At 38.5% G+C, this 17311-nt stretch overlaps 2 protein-coding genes and 1 pseudogene across 2 annotated transcripts; 1 reads left to right on the plus strand and 2 right to left on the minus strand.

Annotated features, from left to right (window-relative positions):
- Positions 1–3587: 3587 nt before the first annotated feature.
- On the minus strand, positions 3588–3962 carry LOC121749155 (putative late blight resistance protein homolog R1A-3). Its single transcript, XM_042143751.1, has one exon. It carries the CDS (start codon positions 3960–3962, stop codon positions 3588–3590), a length of 375 nt encoding a protein of 124 aa, XP_041999685.1.
- Positions 3963–6861: 2899 nt separating this feature from the next.
- Positions 6862–7865, minus strand: LOC121747670 (non-specific lipid transfer protein GPI-anchored 3-like). Its single transcript, XM_042141751.1, has 3 exons — positions 7535–7865; positions 7251–7307; positions 6862–7060 (listed from the first exon to the last, which is right to left on the minus strand). Exons 1-3 carry the CDS (start codon positions 7863–7865, stop codon positions 6951–6953), a joined length of 498 nt encoding a protein of 165 aa, XP_041997685.1. The 3' UTR covers positions 6862–6950.
- A 1861-nt stretch (positions 7866–9726) lies between these two features.
- Positions 9727–14329, plus strand: LOC121749156 (annotated as a pseudogene).
- Positions 14330–17311: the final 2982 nt, after the last annotated feature.

Consider the following 17311-nt stretch of genomic DNA (forward strand, 5'->3'; position numbering starts at 1 on the left):
AACAACTCAGAAATTTTCCCGAATCTACCAAAAAGGTACATTTTTGAGGATTGAGTTTGAGGTTGGCTTTTTTGAGCACGTCGAGAGTGGATTTGAGATTGTTTTCGTACTCCGAAGTGCTTCTGCTTTTAACAACTATGTCATCAACATATACTTCAACCTCTTTTCCGATCAGGTGCCGAAATAGCTTATCTACCATCCTTTGATATGTGGCTCCGGCATTCTTTAAACCAAATGGCATCTTTTTATAAGCAAAAATACCGAAGTCAGTAATGAAAGCCGTTTTTGAAGCATCATTCTCATCCATTAAAACTTGGTGGTATCCTTTATACAAATCAAGAAAACAGAAAATTTCGAAGCCTATCAGAGCTTCTACTTTTTTATCTATGTTGGGAAGGGGGTAGCAATCTTTAGGACAGTGCTTATTTAGATCCGTAAAATCTATGCACATCCGCCATCCTCCTTCTTTTTTCTTGATCATCACAGGATTGGCCACCCAAGAAGGATATTTTACTTCAAATAATACATCCGCTTTCAGTAATTGGCGGACTTCGTCATGGATGACTTGATTTCTTTCTGCCGCAAAGAGTCTTTGCTTCTGTTTTATAGGCCGGACTGAAGGATCAATATTTAACCGATGTGTAATTACCTCGGGAGACACTCCAGTCATGTCCAACGGAGACCACGCAAAGACATCTTTGTACTCTTTGAGGAGCTGGATGGTCTTTTCCCGGAGTAGAGGTGTTCCCGCGAAACCGATCTTGACCGTTCTGGATGGATCATCTTCGTATAACTGAACTTTCATCGAGTTCGGCTCCGGTGTGACTTCGTTCATTTCGTCTGCCTCTGACTCCGGCTGCTGTGATTGCTATGCTTGATGGTGCCGATCTGATTGTTCGGCACTTTTAAGCGCAATCTGCAGACATTCTTTTGCTCTCTTTTGATCACCTCGGATGACTGCTATCCCTCCTTTAGTGGGGATCTTGATTGTGAGGTGATAAGTAGAGCAAATGGCCCGAACTGTGTTGAGCCAGTCTCTTCCCAGTATAATGTTATACGGGGATCGAGCTTTTACCACAAAAAACTCGATCACCGTACTGGAGCTAGTAGGCGCTCTTCCTACCGTAATCGGAAGGCTGATAATACCTTCAGGGCGGGTGTCCTCCTGGGCGAAACTTTTCAGAGGAAGTGGGGCCGGACTGAGCCGAGCTGGATCCACTTCCAGTTTATCAAAACATTCTTTAAAAAGAATGCTAACCGAAGCTCCTGTATCCACAAACACTCTGTGGATCAGTTTGTTTGCCACTCCAGCTTGAATGACAATAGCGTCTTGATGAGGAGAAATGGCCGGGACGGGATCTGCATCTGAAAATGTAATTACTTCCTCCTTCTTCAGCCTTTTATGTGTTGGCTCCTCTCGATTGAAGCCTCTGCGCTCTGATTTTAGAGACGATTTAGTCTTCCCGGCTGGGAGAGCGTCAATAGTCTGGATCACTCCATCATATTGCGGCTCGTCATCGTCTTCGGGATCCTGTTGCCTTTTAGGATCCTGAGGAGCGCAGTTCGCACTTCTCTGTTTCTTATTCTTTTTCGGCGGCTTGCTTTGGTATTTTTTTAACGTCCCTGCTTTCACAAGAACATCAATATCTGCTGCCAAATTTCGGCACTCCTCGGTATCGTGACCGTGGTCTTGATGGAAGGAGCAATATTTATCCTGACTTCGGCGCGTGGCCGATTTCGTCATCGGCTTTGGTTTTTCGAACATATCAGAATGCAGTTCGAAAATTTCCGCTCTCGACTTGTTCAATGGTACGAACTGAGCGGGTGGTTTCTCAGGATTGAGACGTGGTCCCAATCTGTCTTGTACCGGTGCCCTTTGAATTCTTTCAAAAGGAGTTCGGCGAGGATGTCCCTGATCGCTATGATCGGGCTTCCTCTTGTCTCCTCTGGAAGAGCTGTCTAAAGACCGTTTTCGACGGTCTGCCTCATCAGCACGAGAAAACTGGTCCGCAATGTCCCACATCTCTTGAGCTGTTTGCGGACTGCATTCAACGAGCTTTCTGTAGAGAGCTCCTGGCAGAATTCCATTTTGGAATGCCGAAATGACAAGTAGATCATTGAGATCATCTACTTGTAGGCATTCCTTGTGGAATCTTGTCATGAAGTCGCTAATCTTTTCATCGCGACTTTGACGTATAGAAAGCAGCTGAGCCGAAGTGATTCGGGTTTCAGCTTTCTGGAAGAACCTCCTATGAAAAGCATCCATTAGATCTCTGTAAGATCTAATGCTGCCTTGAGGGAGGCTATCAAACCACCTTCTTGCGTTCCCGATGAGCAGCTCGGGAAACAGCTTACACATATGAACCTCATTGAGACCTTGGTTCGCCATATTATACTGATAGCGTCCCAGGAAATCATGAGGATCCACTAACCCGTCATAAGTCACTGACGGAGTTCGGTAATTCTGTGGCAACGGAGTTCTGGTGATATCATCCGAAAATGGAGTCTTCAGCGCTCCATACATAGCGAATCCGACATCTCTACGGTATGGTGGAGATGGAGTTCTCCTGTGATTTCGGTAACAAGGAGGAGAAGGAACATATCGGTGGTGAGGATTCTTTCTCCTGGAAGATACGACACTACTGCGGTAGTGACTTTCATGTCTGGAGGGGGAGGGAGAATCCGCCGTTTTCTTCTCCGGCTTCTGGCTCTTTTGCAGGAATGTTAAGAACTCATCCTGCTTCTCAGCCAAGAACAACTTGACAGCCTCATTCAAAGCGAGCTGCTGGGGAGGCTCGGTGCGATGACTTTTTGAGTGGTTTGTTCTTTCACCGTGAGAACTGGAGGCAGATTTCTCCAGAGGCTGTTTTCCAGACCTACGGGCTGGACTAGCTTCCTCACGTTCATCACGGACGGAAGTATGGGTATTATGTGATCTGGTACGCATTTTTTGGTGGAAGAGGATCAAAAACTCGCTTTTATCACAGTTTTGGTTTTCTGTGTTCCCACAGACGGCGCCAGTGATGATTTAGCGAATTTTTGATGGGAATAAATGCAAGTAATAAATGAAGATCACAACACCGAAAATTACGTGGTTCGATTTACTGAGGTAAATCTACGTCCACGGGAAGAATAGAGGGCAAATTTGTATTGCTTGATCTAGCTTACAGATTACAATACTGACTTGCTATATGAGATTCAGGATCTAGAGAACTTAACCTTGGTCTATCTGACCTAAGTTCTATTTATACATTCGAACTAAGATCGTGGTTTGCAGCCCTGGTAGGGGGGTTGATAACTGCTTAATACCACTAAATAGATCGTGGGTGTAATGGAGGTCGTGGAGATCCTGCATGGGTCCACTATCTCCTTGTTCGGTCGAATACTGAGACCGAACTGCTGAACTTTGCCGATCAGCTTTTGCCGATCTGAGAGTTGAGCTCGATTGGTCGGCTTTTACCGAGCTATAGGCTGTGACCGAACTCTTTGGTTGTGCCGAACTGATACTCTTTCTTGGGTTTTGGGCTGATGGGCCGTCACTGCTATTGGGCTCGCAATTATTGTTTAGTTGTTTAGTTCGTATCCCATCAAGTGGCTATATGCTTTCCAACACCCTCCAAATCTCCTGGACATTTATTGTTGTTACCAAATACCTCCAACTGGAGCAACTCCCAACTTTCCTCAGTATGCAAGAACCGCAGCTTGTGAGGTTCTCTGTTGAGGTTTTGCTTAGTTACTCTCTCATGACGGCTCGTTATCAGAACTTTACCTGACTTATTGTTCCTTGGCAGGGCAGGTTCGATTCGTCTCCAGTCTTCCACAGTCCACACATCATCCATGAAGAGTAAGAATCTTCCCCTATCCAGATGAGACCGGACTAGTGGGGCAAGTTCCCAATCTTCCTTGACAGACATGTCTTCGCGGGTGAACTTCTTGAGAATGGTGAGAAACACCTCTCTCATATTGAATTCTTGAGAAACATACACCCAAATCTACGTGGGAAATTTGAACTGGATTTTGGGGTCCCGGTAGATTTTCCAGGCAAGAGTGGTTTTGCCAAGACCAGGCATGCCCCCAATGGAGATAACATCAAGTTGCTCTGTTTTTTCATACAAATATTTGATCAGAGTGGCTTCCACGCGGAGCGTAGTAGAGCATCAGCAATGGAGGTGTCAAAGATGAAGGTGTACAACTGACTGATTGGGCCAATGACGATGATGAAGCTGGTCCAATCCACGGCGTCGCCGCCGCCAACGTACGAGGTGGGGTACCTCACGATGAAGAAGCCCTCCTCCAAGCACATGCCGACATGCGTCAGACGGAGGCTCATATTCGACTCCAAAAGGATTTAATTGAAGAGTTGTGGGTGCGGATGATTGGAAGGCATTAGTTTTTATTTAAATTTATGTAATTTTTTTAAATGTATTTTTTTTAAATTATTGTACTTTTTGAAATTTTAATAGTATTATTCAATTTTCATGTATTTATGTCGTAAATTAAATTCCGTATGTTGCTACAATTGTAAATTAAATTTATATAATTGTTATTAATTATGTGGATAGGCTATGTGAAGGCTATTTGATATCCAGTTGTATGTCCAGATAATATGACAGGAGGATTTTAGTGCTGGATGATGTGGCAGTGGGAAGGTTATGTGAGGGCTATGGGAGGTCTTAGACCATTTTGTATGCTGTTAAATAAGTCTTTGTCTATACTAGTATTATCTACTTTGGTGGGTCCACGCGGACAGTGGCATTGCTTCCAGCTCTATGTAATCGACAAAGTTGCCACTTGCCAACAATTACTTTTATACTAGTCTTTTTCCATATTAAATAATATACGTGAAATTTTGTAAATGTATTTGATTTTGAATGAGAATATTAATGGTAAATCATCAAGTTTCAAAAATTGTCAACTGTTTCACGTTGATATTTTCAAGGAAAATGTGAAGTTAAATTGTTGCCCATATCTAAAATTTTGATGATGACAACGAATAATAACGTATTATCGTGTCAATACATGAACGACCAAACAACATCATTCTAAGCCTAAGAAACTATCAAACCCGTAGAGTAAAGCAAAAGATACTCCCTCTGTCTCGGAATATGAGTCATATTTAGTTATGACACGCGTTTTAAGAAATGTAAAAAAAATAGGTTGAATAAGTTAGTGGAATATGAGTCTTACTTACATATATTAGTTTTATAACAAAATGCGAGTGGAATAAATTTGTAGGGTCTACTTACTATTTATGGTAAAAATGAAATAGGACTGTTATTGTGTGACGTACCGAAATGACAAAATATGACTCTTATTGTGTGACGAATGGAGTATAAATTAATAAAAGCTCTAACCATTAAAACACCAAATAGTTAGAACAAACTGCTATTTGAATTCTGCATAATCATTCCCATCACTATTTCAGAAAGTAAGTATCACTATTATAATAAAACACGTTACGTGCCTTTAGGCTCTAGCCATTCGAAAATTATTCAATTTGCACAATCATGTTTCCACGAGATTTCTTTAACTAAGAGGAAGAGACGAGACGACCAAGACCAACAGCAAGGAGTCGAATTATTGTCATCTATTTTCTTTTATTCCAACTTATAAGTTTATTGATGACTCCATAAGTTAATAATGTAGTGTTTCCAATATAAATTTACTTTTGGTATGAATTTCCCATGTGTTGCAAACCTTTCTTCGTGTTCCTTGTCGAAGCCTTTCTACGAAATTTCACAATATATTTACATATATAGAATTGGTGGGAACACAAAATTGTGTACGAACAATACTCTATGTATTATAATTAGAAAAGAATCAAATGGAGTAGTTAGAAAAGAATCAGTAAAATAAAAGAAAATTACAACGAAAAGAACAAACACTATCTCCAAAACTGATGCATAATATTTTTTAAAAACTACTGCACATTTTATTAATTCAAAACTGACGCATAAAATTTTTTTTAAAGCAAAGCATACCATTCTTGATAAACTATAATTGAAACAAAACTAATTTTATCCGCTCGCTTTGCCTTTTTTTTACAATATCATAACTATTTCTATCTGTTCGGTGACTGTGATTTGCATATGTTCACCCTTTTTAGATGAGTGGACAAAAGTCTCCCTGAATTTGATTTTTGGAGGGATAAATTAGTCATTTGCGCCACCAATTCTAAATCAACAGTTTTACTTTTAATACTACTTGGAAATTGTGGAATGAATAGCGAGGGTTGGACGTGGACCCCATATCTTGGGCATGGCAGAAATGGATCATGAACACTGAACACATGATTTTGCAAAGAAATAACCCAAAAACATGGCATATCAATTATCAGGGAAGCTGAACAGTACACGTTAGAGTAAGTAAGATTATATTATCAATAATTCTATTGTAACAACTTCGGAAAATCGAGATATATTCATAAAAATAAAAATGAAAATGATTTAGAATTAAATAAAAGTGCCTAAAAAGATTACATTTTATTTACGATTAACCAATTTTTACTGATTAAAAGTATCGGGCCGGGATTGTCCGACATGTATACCCGTCGAGCCGATCGATCCAATCTCGTTTGAAAACCATTGGTTTTATTTTACCTCAGCCTCACTCGTTAAGCACTTACTCCAATGAAGCTGATGTTAGCTAGTTTGAGATTCAACATACTTCTATATTTATCATATAATCAAAAAAAATATTTAGTTTAATATTTATTAGAATCAAATCACTATTTCCCCACCTAAAAAGATCAGAATTTAACAATAGTCACTTTCTTAATTGAAATAGCCAATCAAATGAATTTTAACTATATACTCCTCTATATTAGTAAAGTGAAATTAAAGTTGATTAGGTAGCAAAAAGTTGGGTAAGATCGAGTAATTGAGAGAGAGAATTGGAGAAGAGAAATGCGCGCTTACTAACTAACCAATTCTCTATTGTTAAAAATATCTCTAAAATAGCGAAACAATAATGCCGAGCAACAATAAAGAGACTCCAACATGAGATAGAGTGCCTGTGCCTGTGCCTGCATTTTGATTTGGCGGCCCGCTCGTTTCCGAACCTACACATAATTTATACAGATTTATTGCTTACCAAACCTAGTTTTGTAGTACCATTTCTTACTGTAAATAAATATAAGCATCATTTTTTCCATGGAGCAAATCCTAGCTAGTAACAAATACTCCTAATTGCCATCAATTTGCGATTGTAGAAATATATGAATCCTCTTAACAAATTACTTTAAAACTTACTATTTGAAGAAGGTGCAGATGGAATAGATGATGGTGGACCAGAAGATGCAGCAGCCTCTGCCAATATCACAATAAAAGGAAGTGAAAATATTGTTCTAGTAAGTGAACTCAACTTCACAAGATAATGATTCACTTAATGACATTAAAAATTGTAAAAGTTCCCTATGACATAAAAATATTTTAGGTAAGAACCACAAGTTTAGCAATTTGGTGATGTTATTCACATTCATACAAAAATGAAAGCAAATTTTTGAGTAAATTGTCATGAAAACGGGAAAAAAAACCTTTAGAGCAAATGGATATATCAGCATTGGCACCACAAGATTTAACAAGATTGAGAGCATCCTCCTGCGTGACATTGAGGTTTTTCAAGAAGGCCTGATTGTTGAAGACGGCGCAGAGGCAATGGGCGTCGCTGCTTGCCATCTCTTTCAGTGGCACGCAGCACGCCACCGCCGGCGACAGAGACGCCGATCCCTTCAGATACGCCTGGCACGGCAACAGTTTCTGAATGCATGGCAGCTGCTCTCCGCCGCCGCTCACTTCACAATATCCCCTCAAACCTAAACAACATATCACCAAAAAGTTTAACAATAATAATTTAGAAATTTCCATCGAAATTAATACTATCTGTATATTTGGATTGTGGGGGTTAAGAGAATTTGGAGTCTATATATATAGGGTAATTATATGTGAATTTTTTATTCGAAAAATCCTTCTTAATCTATTTTAATACGTATTTTTTTTTAATTTTATGGAGTATATATACATCATAAATTATTTTTGGGATTGTTAAATCTACAAATTACATATATAATGACAAAAGCTCGGTTTATTAATCATATTTTACTTTAACTTAGAAGAGATAAATAAAAGAATGAATCAAGCTTGAATTACTAGAATTTACAAATTTGATGATTGCCGTAAATGGATGGTTGTTAATTATAATAGCGTATATATTTGTTATGAAAGTGCATATTATATATATCTGCGTATCAAGAGTTTTGGGAAATAATTGATCGCAAACGTAATTACAACCCTGTTTGAGTTAGCAGTTACGAATCTTTATTTGGAGCCTTTTTTGTAAATCTAATTTTCAACAGAATTCTCCGAGCCAAACTTCTTTTTAATTCTAGAAATTTGATGTGAAATTTAGGGGTGTCGATAGATTAAGCGAAATGGTCTTCTACATTTCGTTGCGATTTGCTTTATTGGATGATCTAAATATGGGGAAAATAATGATTATATATATGGGGATTGATTGAGACTCCTACATTAATATTGGTCATTCATTTTAATAAAACCAAGTATACTATAGGCCATAATGTTCGAATGCCATTGTTGCAAACATTGTCATTTCTAGCTTTATTATATGTATATTAAATGTAATAATAATACTCCATAAGGATGTCAATTCACCTGAAATTTACATCCTACTATTAACCTAAATAAATAAAAATATTACTCCGCAGTATAATTAATTTTTATAACCCAAAATCATAACCGGAATATTTGCCGGATTGCAGACCATTCTGATGAATTGGTGGTGCTTTATTTTATACAGAGTAAATTAAATGACAAGTCTTTATATTATAATGGAGAATTGTTTTTGCTTGGGATTAGGATTTTGGGTTGACCTAGATATATGTGTACCTTTTAAATTTCAGTAAAGATAAAATTATCAATATAGATTTAAACATTAGTTTTCAGTAATCTTATCAACACAGATGCAATGCTATCTTGGTCTTCTATCTTATTTATCAAATAATGTTAATAATAGTGAATCAATAGTGAATGACCACTCAACATTTTGTTTCACTCAACGCGATGACCACTTGTTAAGCTCGACACACAACAAGTCCTACCACTGACCAAAAACAATTCATCTGACATATTTCTTGTGGCTACAGTCTACGCCAAACCCAACCATCTGTAGTGATCTGAAAACTCTAGTAATCCGGTGATGGCTGCTGCTTACGCAGCTTTAGTTTCTCTCTACACCAAATTCTGCATCCACCTCCTCTCAATCAGATTATCATTCCTACAGACCAGATCGAGTCTCTACAGTACAAAGTTTGTTTCTTGTTGGATTCTCTTCAAACTTATTCCAGGGAAGTAGGAATTCAAGATTTGGAGAAGAAGATTGCAGAAGCTGCTAATGAAGCTGAAGATATCCTTGAATCTCATGTGGTCACCCAAATCCGAGACAAGTAGCCCATCCATAGAGCAGAGAGTAGTTCCGCGCTTTCACATCGATACCGTGGCCTGAATGGAGTTAAAGGTCTCCATGCCATGGTGAAAAAGTTGGGGAAGATCAACTACAAGAATCAGATACCAAGGGTGATAAAGAAGTTTCATTCACTCGAGAAAGAGGTGGTCAGGATCAGAGACAAGAAAGGCGTCGAAGATTTGCATTCGAATAACTCCAGCATGGCTACCTCATTCCCCACGGCCTCCCTCGATTACGGAGGAGACAATGGTTGGATTCAATGAGCAGTTGTTGCAAGTTATGAGTGCAATCACCACGTACGAACTGAATCGCCTGATCATCCCGATTGTTGGAATGGGAGGCATTGGTAAGACCACTCTGGCTACAAATGTATTCAACAATCCTACTATCAGAGATTACTTCCCTATACGTGCTTGGATAACGGTGTCCCAGGTTTATACTGCAAGAGAGATTCTTCTAGGCCTTCTGCATCACATTTGTAATATTTATGCAGATGAGCAGAAGAGGAGTGATGAGCAACTAGGAGAGTTACTGTATAAAGAGCTATTTGGGAGGAAGCATTTGATAGTTATGGATGATGTGTGGGATATTGAGGCTTGGGACAGCATAAAGAGGTTCCTTCCACCAAGTAATGATGGAAGTCGAGTCTTGATAACCACAAGGCTGTCGAACTTGGCGGCAGATTTTGGGAGTTGCAGCCCTTATGAAATGAAGTTTCTAGATGACGCACAAAGCTGGGATTTACTTTGTGAAAAGATGTTTGCAAAATATGGCTGCCCTGTTGAAATGGAGGAAGTTGGGAAAAGTATTGCTAAAAAATGTGGAGGACTACCCCTAGCCATAGTTGTTATTGGTGGGCTTCTTGCAAACTCTAAAATGACTAGAGAATATTGGGAATCTGTTGATGCAGATGTGGCTTCTGCCATAAACCATGGAAATGATGACCAATGCATGAAGATATTATCGTTGAGTTATAGTCACTTGCCTATATATATAAAGCCATGCTTTCTCTCTCTCTGTGTTTCCAGCTGATTTGGCAGTTAAAGTGTCCAAGCTTGTCAAACTGTGGGTTGCTGAAGGATTCATTAGAGCGACTAGCAATAAAACCTTAGAGGAGACCGCAAAGGAGTATTTGGAGGAGTTAATTAACAGAAATCTTGTTTTGGTTTGTCAGCATGGAAGTAGCGGAAAGTTGAAGAGCTGCAGCATTCATCATATGATATGGGACCTCTGCACGAGGGAAGCTCACAAAGACAACTTTCTGCATATTGAAAAGTTTGACAAACTGAAAATCTCACCACATATTGAAAGAGAGCGCCGCATCAGTATTCAGCCCTGTAGAAGGAAAGAGAAGTTAAATGTTCCCTTGCTACTGGCACCTCTTAACAGATCATTGTTAAGCAGCTTATATTGGGAATCCAGAAAAATTACTCGTAAGTTTCATTTGCTGCGGGTACTTGATGTAGTTGACTTCTACTCCATTGATGAGGTTTTACACCTGATCAACACAAGATATGTTGCTTGTGCCATGGATATGTCATTAAGGAATTTTTCTCTTTGGAAATCTATATCCCGACTTTGGAATCTGGAAACTTTAGTTATTGATAGAGAAGTCTTTCTACCTCCTCAATTCTGGCAGATGGCACAGCTTAGACATCTGAAGATGGAAAGAATCATCCCCAATGACCCTCCAAATGCCCAAATGGATGACCAAAGCTTTGTAGTTCTTGAGAACCTACAGACACTTTCGACAGTCCTAAACTTCAGATGCACTGACCAGATAATTCAACGAATCCCAAATTTGAAGAAACTGAGGGTTACTTATGGTTATAGAACCAATGGCTTTGAAACACATTACCTGTGCAATCTTGTCCATCTCGATAGACTCGAATCACTTGGCATCAGAGGTCATGAGAAGTTATCTGGGAACATTGACTTCCCGGGTTCCCTTAGAAAGTTGACTCTGGAAAATTGCTTCATTCCCTGGGAAGATATGTCCATGATTGGTTTGTTGCCTAATCTTGAAGTTCTCAAGTTGAGGACTAATGCTGCTAAGGGCCAAGAGTGGAATCCAGTTGAAGGAGAGTTTTGTCGACTGAAGTTCCTATCGGTTCATGGATGTGAGTTAGAGATTTGGGAAGCAGAACATACCCATTTTCCAGTTCTTCAGCATTTACATCTCAGAAGCTTGAAGCTGAAGGAGATTCCAATGGCTTTTGCATATTAACTCTTCGAATTATTGACTTGAAATACTGTAGTAGTTTTCTGGAGATATCAGCAGAAAAAATATCAGAGGAACGGGAGAGCCTTGGATATGATGACTTTCAACTTCGATTAAATCCTTCAGAGGTGAGAAAGATGAAAAACATATACTTGAGTACAGCTTTTGCTTGTCACTTTTCTTTTTTCATTTCAGTACAATAGGTGTAGGTGACAATCAGTTACATTAGTTTCTGACATATGATTCTGCTTCTTACATAGATTTCCTGGAGCCAAGAAAATGTAGTTGGTTTTGAAGATGAGGCCGACACTCTCATCAGATATCTCAATGAAGAATCGGAGAAGCTTGAAGTTATATCTATCACTGGCATGCCTGGTTTCGGGAAGACAACTCTCGCATGGAAGATTTATCAGGATCCAAGAATTCAGTATAAGTTCTCAACTCTGATTTGGGTTAACGTTTCCCAAAAGTTCAGCATGAAGAAAGTGTTTCTTACCATTCTAGAAAGGTTCACTGAGCTAGACATGTCTATTTTAACTGAAGGTGAGTTAGCTCAGACGGTGCAGTTCTATCTCGAGAAGAAAAATTTCTTGTTGTTCATGGATGATGTTTGGACAGCTGAGATCTGGAAAACTATTGAAAATTCATTGCCAAGGAGTAATAGAATGGGAAAAGTTTTGATAACAAGTCGAGATGAGAAAGTAGCAAGGCAAGCAAATCACTTGAGGGAACCCCACAAGCTACGCGTCCAAGATTCCAATGAAAGTTGGGAGCTTCTCCAGCTAAAAGTGTTTGGTAAGCTTGATGAATGCCCACCAGAGTTGGAAGAGATTGGGAGTATTATAGCCAAGCAATGTGAAGGAATCCCGCTTGCAATAATCGTGATAGCAGGAATTCTTGTTGAAAAATACCCGAAAACTAGTGATATGAAAATTCAGTGGGGGAATATATCAGCTAGTTTGAGTATGTACTTCAAGTATGACAGTATTGTTGAGAATATCATTGCATTGAGTTACGATCAGCTACCTCATTACTTGAGAAATTGCTTTCTCTATTTAGGTATGTTTCCTGAAAATGCAGAGATCCCGACCTGGAAACTCATTCGTCTGTGGGTTGCAGAAGGATTCATACAGAAAAATGCGGAGGAGACCTTGGAAGAATTGGCAGAGGACAATCTTAAGGACCTTATAAAGAGAAACTTAGTCATTGTTGATAAGACAGCGGCCAATGGCGATGTCAAAACATGTCGTGTTCATGATATGATACGTGAGTTCTGCAAAAATGAGGCTGCTGTTACCAAACACAATTTGTTTCTAGAGGTTCAAAAATCAAGTGGAGTCTTCTATCCATCTGTTTCTGAAATAAGGAACTATCATCGTCTCTGTATCCATTCCAATGTGGTCGACTTCCTCCGTAAAAGGCCAAAGGGTCCATGGGTTGTGTCATTTTTGTGTTTTTCCAAGGAAACTATCACGTTACCACCAGAGTACGCTTCATCAATTCCCGATTCATTCAATCTGCTGAGGGTGTTAGATGTGAACCCCATCAAGTTCACCAAATTTCCCTTTAAGCTTACTCAGCTTACTCAATAAGGTACATTTCTCTATGTGGTGACAACTTCACTGCACTTCCTAGTGCTGTGTTTGAGCTTTGGAATCTACAAACTATAAGAGTCGATACAGTGTCGCGTACACTTGAGATAGAAGCAGACATATGGAATATGATGCAGCTAAGGCATTTGAAGACGAAAGCAGCCATTGTTATTGATAAGGAAGTAAAAGGTGAAGCTGGAAAGAATCTACAGACACTCAGTCCGTTGTCGGCCCAATGTTGCACAGAGGATGTGGTCAACAGGGCCTTAAACCTGAAGGATTTGGGGATTCGTGGGCAACTAAGCATTGTTTTAGACACTAATCTAAAACAGTTAACTTGTCTTCAAAAGTTGAGGCTGGTACGTGATGTTTATCCTGAGATGAACTATTTGAAACCATTGCCTCGTCTTCCTCGAGCAGACAGATTCCTTCCTAATCTAAAATTCTTGAAATTGTCATCCACATTTCTGGATTGGAAGCATATGTCCACTTTGGGGGAGCTTCGTTATCTTGAGGTGCTCAAGTTGAAAGAAAATGCATTCGTGGGTAAGTTGTGGGATGTAGTTGGCGGCAGCTTCCCTTCTCTTCAATTCTTGCACATTCAACACACGGATTTAGAGGTTTGGACAGCGTCAGGCAATCCTCTTCCTAAGCTCAAATGCCTCGTGCTTAAGAAGTGCAAGGAGCTTGAAGAAATTCCATATGTGCTGGTGAAAAGCCTTGAGGTACTGGAGATTGATCGTGTTTCTGAATCTGTGGTTTCCATTGCCCGGAAAATGGAGCTGGAGAAGCAACGACAACTACGGGACAAAAATGATCGATTTAAGCTCATAATTAATCCCGGCGCAGAGTGATAGCTGTTGGATGTGCTTCTCCTTCTCTAGATTCCTCTCAACTAGGGAAGTAGCTTTTGCTATTACAAATACAATCTGCTATTAATCTCCCTCTCTTCTTTCTAAGTTACACTGAACTTGAATTCAATTTTCTATTTTTGTTTTCTTGTTTATCGAATTAATTAGTCTTTCTTTTTTCGAAGAAATTAGTCTTTCTTCTTAGATGAATAGATCTGTGGAATATTCCAATGTCACCCCTTAAGGATTTCCAAGATCTATGGTCACAACTAGTTATTTGAGGGTAAAAAAGACAAGAATAATGATACACTTCTAGCGAAATGGAGTCTAGAGTAACAACTTTTGCCCAGCCAAGGATACTTATACTTCGATGAGCCCATTTCTTACATACAGAAGGCATATCAACAATAATACAGACGAAAGATGGATATGCCAGAATTATTGGTCAAATAAATGCACCTAGGAAAAAGGAATCATATTCCAACATTAGAAACCATGTTCTAGTCCAGTATCTATACAAGCCATGTCTCCTCTCCATTCCCTTGTCTGTGAAAGGTAGAAAGACCATTCCAGCATTATCTCAATCCAAATACAAAATTCTTAGTTCCATGCCCTTTCATACCAATATCATGACATGAACATAAGACAGATTTCGCACATTTAGCACAAGTAATTAGTTGCAAAGATAGAGACTTTATCATCACATATGTGAAAACAACTTCGCATGAGTTTGCTTAAAAACAATAAGCTTCACATAAGCAACCAGAACAACATTCACAAACATTGCTACAATATCCATGTTAAATCAACTACAGGATACAAGAAGTTAGATGTAAGTGACGTTAGGTCGAAGGCTTCCCATTTGAAGTACTAGTTGTTGGAGTTTCTGCTGAAGAACTTGACCCTTTGTTTATCATTTCATCAAAAGTCGCAGGATCGAGATAAGATTGGTATGGTGGCAACCTACACCCCAGACAATAAACTTAGCAAATAATCAACATAAATTAAGGTATTGGGATGGGAAAGACAGTCCTTTCTACCTGCTAGCAGTAATAGTTTGTCCATCTATATTCATCTTCACATCGAATATATTGCCTGCAAGACAACAAACTGATTACTTGTAGCACTAATAATCAGGTCAATAATATTCCAACAATGAAATCACTTTCGGACTTTACTGCATCTGCAAAACAGTATGTATACAAATGATTTTTCTTCCTTAAGATTAAAACTTCCACACCATTCATGAAATGAAATAGATTATGTACAGAAAGAACCCAGTTAACATAGAAGATATCATGGGCCTTCTACATCATTCTGCATTCATGTCTTCTTTTAACCATCACCCTGTCGATGTGCTTATATTTTAACTACCTGAAGTATATTTTGAAGTCTAGCACTTAAAATTCCAAGAGGTTAAATATAAGGGACGACAATCATGAAATCAAAAAACGTAAACAGAGAGCTAGAGAAACACTTAACATAACAAGAAAATGAAGGTTGTGATAGGTATCGGTAAAGTCCTTCTCGCCTCTTTTATTATGTGAATAGGAAATTTAGCAGATAAGATCAAGTGTATAAGAGCAGACATTGCAACAAAAAGCATTGAGTGGCTTCCTCTACTATTTCTAATTGTATCTTATGCATACTTCCATTCACAATCAAGTTCTCTATCTATTATTAGTTGCATCAATATTTACCTCCAAAAATAGTCTTGTCTGAGAAGTATTTTGACATCAAATATTGCTTAGATTCAGCTTCATACTTCTTAAACTTCTCAATATGCTCTTTGTTGTCCATGAATCTGAAGGCGAAATATGAAAAGAGTTATAAAGCATGTCAGGTACACAAATGAAACTAAAGCAGAACTGTAACAAATTAATCAACTTAGAAAACCATTAACCATAATAAAGTGTAGTAAACTATAGCATAGTAACTCGATATGACTTTACAACGTTAAGTCGGCTATACATCACTACACAAATGAAACCAAAGAATAATTAACATAAATAAATAACTAATAAAATAATCAACTTTGTAAACCATATAAAGAAGTAAAATAAAGTGTAAAACTCATGGCTGTAGGTCAGCTTCTTTGATTTATTACACATTTCAGACTCCCAGACTGCTTCTTAACTAATGATATAAGGAAAGAGTTTTCCTTATGCAAACCAATGAATGATGGAATGCAAATCAAGTGTGAATTCTAGCTCCAAAACTTTACAGCACCTAAAGGCGTAACTACTTTCTAAGTGTAAATTGGAGCTTGTCCTTGAAAATTAATACTCCCTCTGTCCCAAGATAAGCGACTCGCTTCTTTTTCGCACTCGTTTTGGAAAAAATAATATAAAATAGTTGAAGTGGAGAAAAAGTAAAGTAAGAGTAAGAATTATGTAGAGAAGACTCTCTTCTACATAATTCTCTCTCTTACTTTACTCTGTCTCCACTCTAACTATTTTATACCATTTTTCCAAAACGAGGGCAAAAAAGAAGCGAGTCGCTTATCTTGGGACGGAGGGAGTAGTAAGTACTAATTTCTTTCAAACAAAAGAAGTTAAAAGACATGGTAGTGTATCTTCCTATGCATCCCTAACAAAACTAATTGCGATTTTAATTGCAAAATCTATAAATAAACTCAGCCAAATACCAAATCTGCATGCAGAAAAGAAACTGAATCAATTATAAGAAGACTTCGAAACTAAAAAACAAATTAGAACATTTACAATTCAATCATTTTAAGTCAATAATTCTTTCACGAAACCGGACATGCAATAAGGACCAGCAGACAGAGGTGACAAAAGACCATGGTCAACTAAAACTAACTCAAAACACATGGAGCCAAAAAATAAGAGTTTAAAACATTCATGAACCCGGAGTCTGGGCATTTTCAGAAAGCAATAATACATGGTATACACAATATAACTAAGAGCCAGAAAAAAAAAATACAAAAACAGCTTTTGTGTGATGCATCTGATGAAGCAAAAGTGAAGGGATACAAAGGAAAACATATGGCATAGAAGAGGAAAATTCAGATTAAGGTACAACCATCATATTGACCACTATGGCCTGCATTTTGGTATCAATGTAAACGTCCAGAAATGGATTCTTATCCAATGAAAGGTGTGTCAAGCCCACAGATGTGGCCACAACATGTCAAAAGGAAAATT

This window comes from Salvia splendens, chromosome 9 (genome assembly GCF_004379255.2).
Source record: "Salvia splendens isolate huo1 chromosome 9, SspV2, whole genome shotgun sequence".
Taxonomy (NCBI): Eukaryota; Viridiplantae; Streptophyta; class Magnoliopsida; order Lamiales; family Lamiaceae; genus Salvia; species Salvia splendens.

Bases quoted from the DNA above. Each gene is read 5' to 3' on its own strand.
- LOC121747670 (XM_042141751.1), bottom strand. From the start codon at position 7,865: ATGGAAATTTCTAAATTATTATTGTTAAACTTTTTGGTGATATGTTGT. The intron at 7,308-7,534 runs GTTTTTTTTCCC...TGATATTGGCAG, and splicing joins TATATCCATTTGCTCTAAAG to AGGCTGCTGCATCTTCTGGT. The intron at 7,061-7,250 runs GTAAGTTTTAAA...AATTATGTGTAG, and splicing joins ATCTGCACCTTCTTCAAATA to GTTCGGAAACGAGCGGGCCG.
- LOC121749155 (XM_042143751.1), bottom strand. From the start codon at position 3,962: ATGAGAGAGGTGTTTCTCACCATTCTCAAGAAGTTCACCCGCGAAGAC.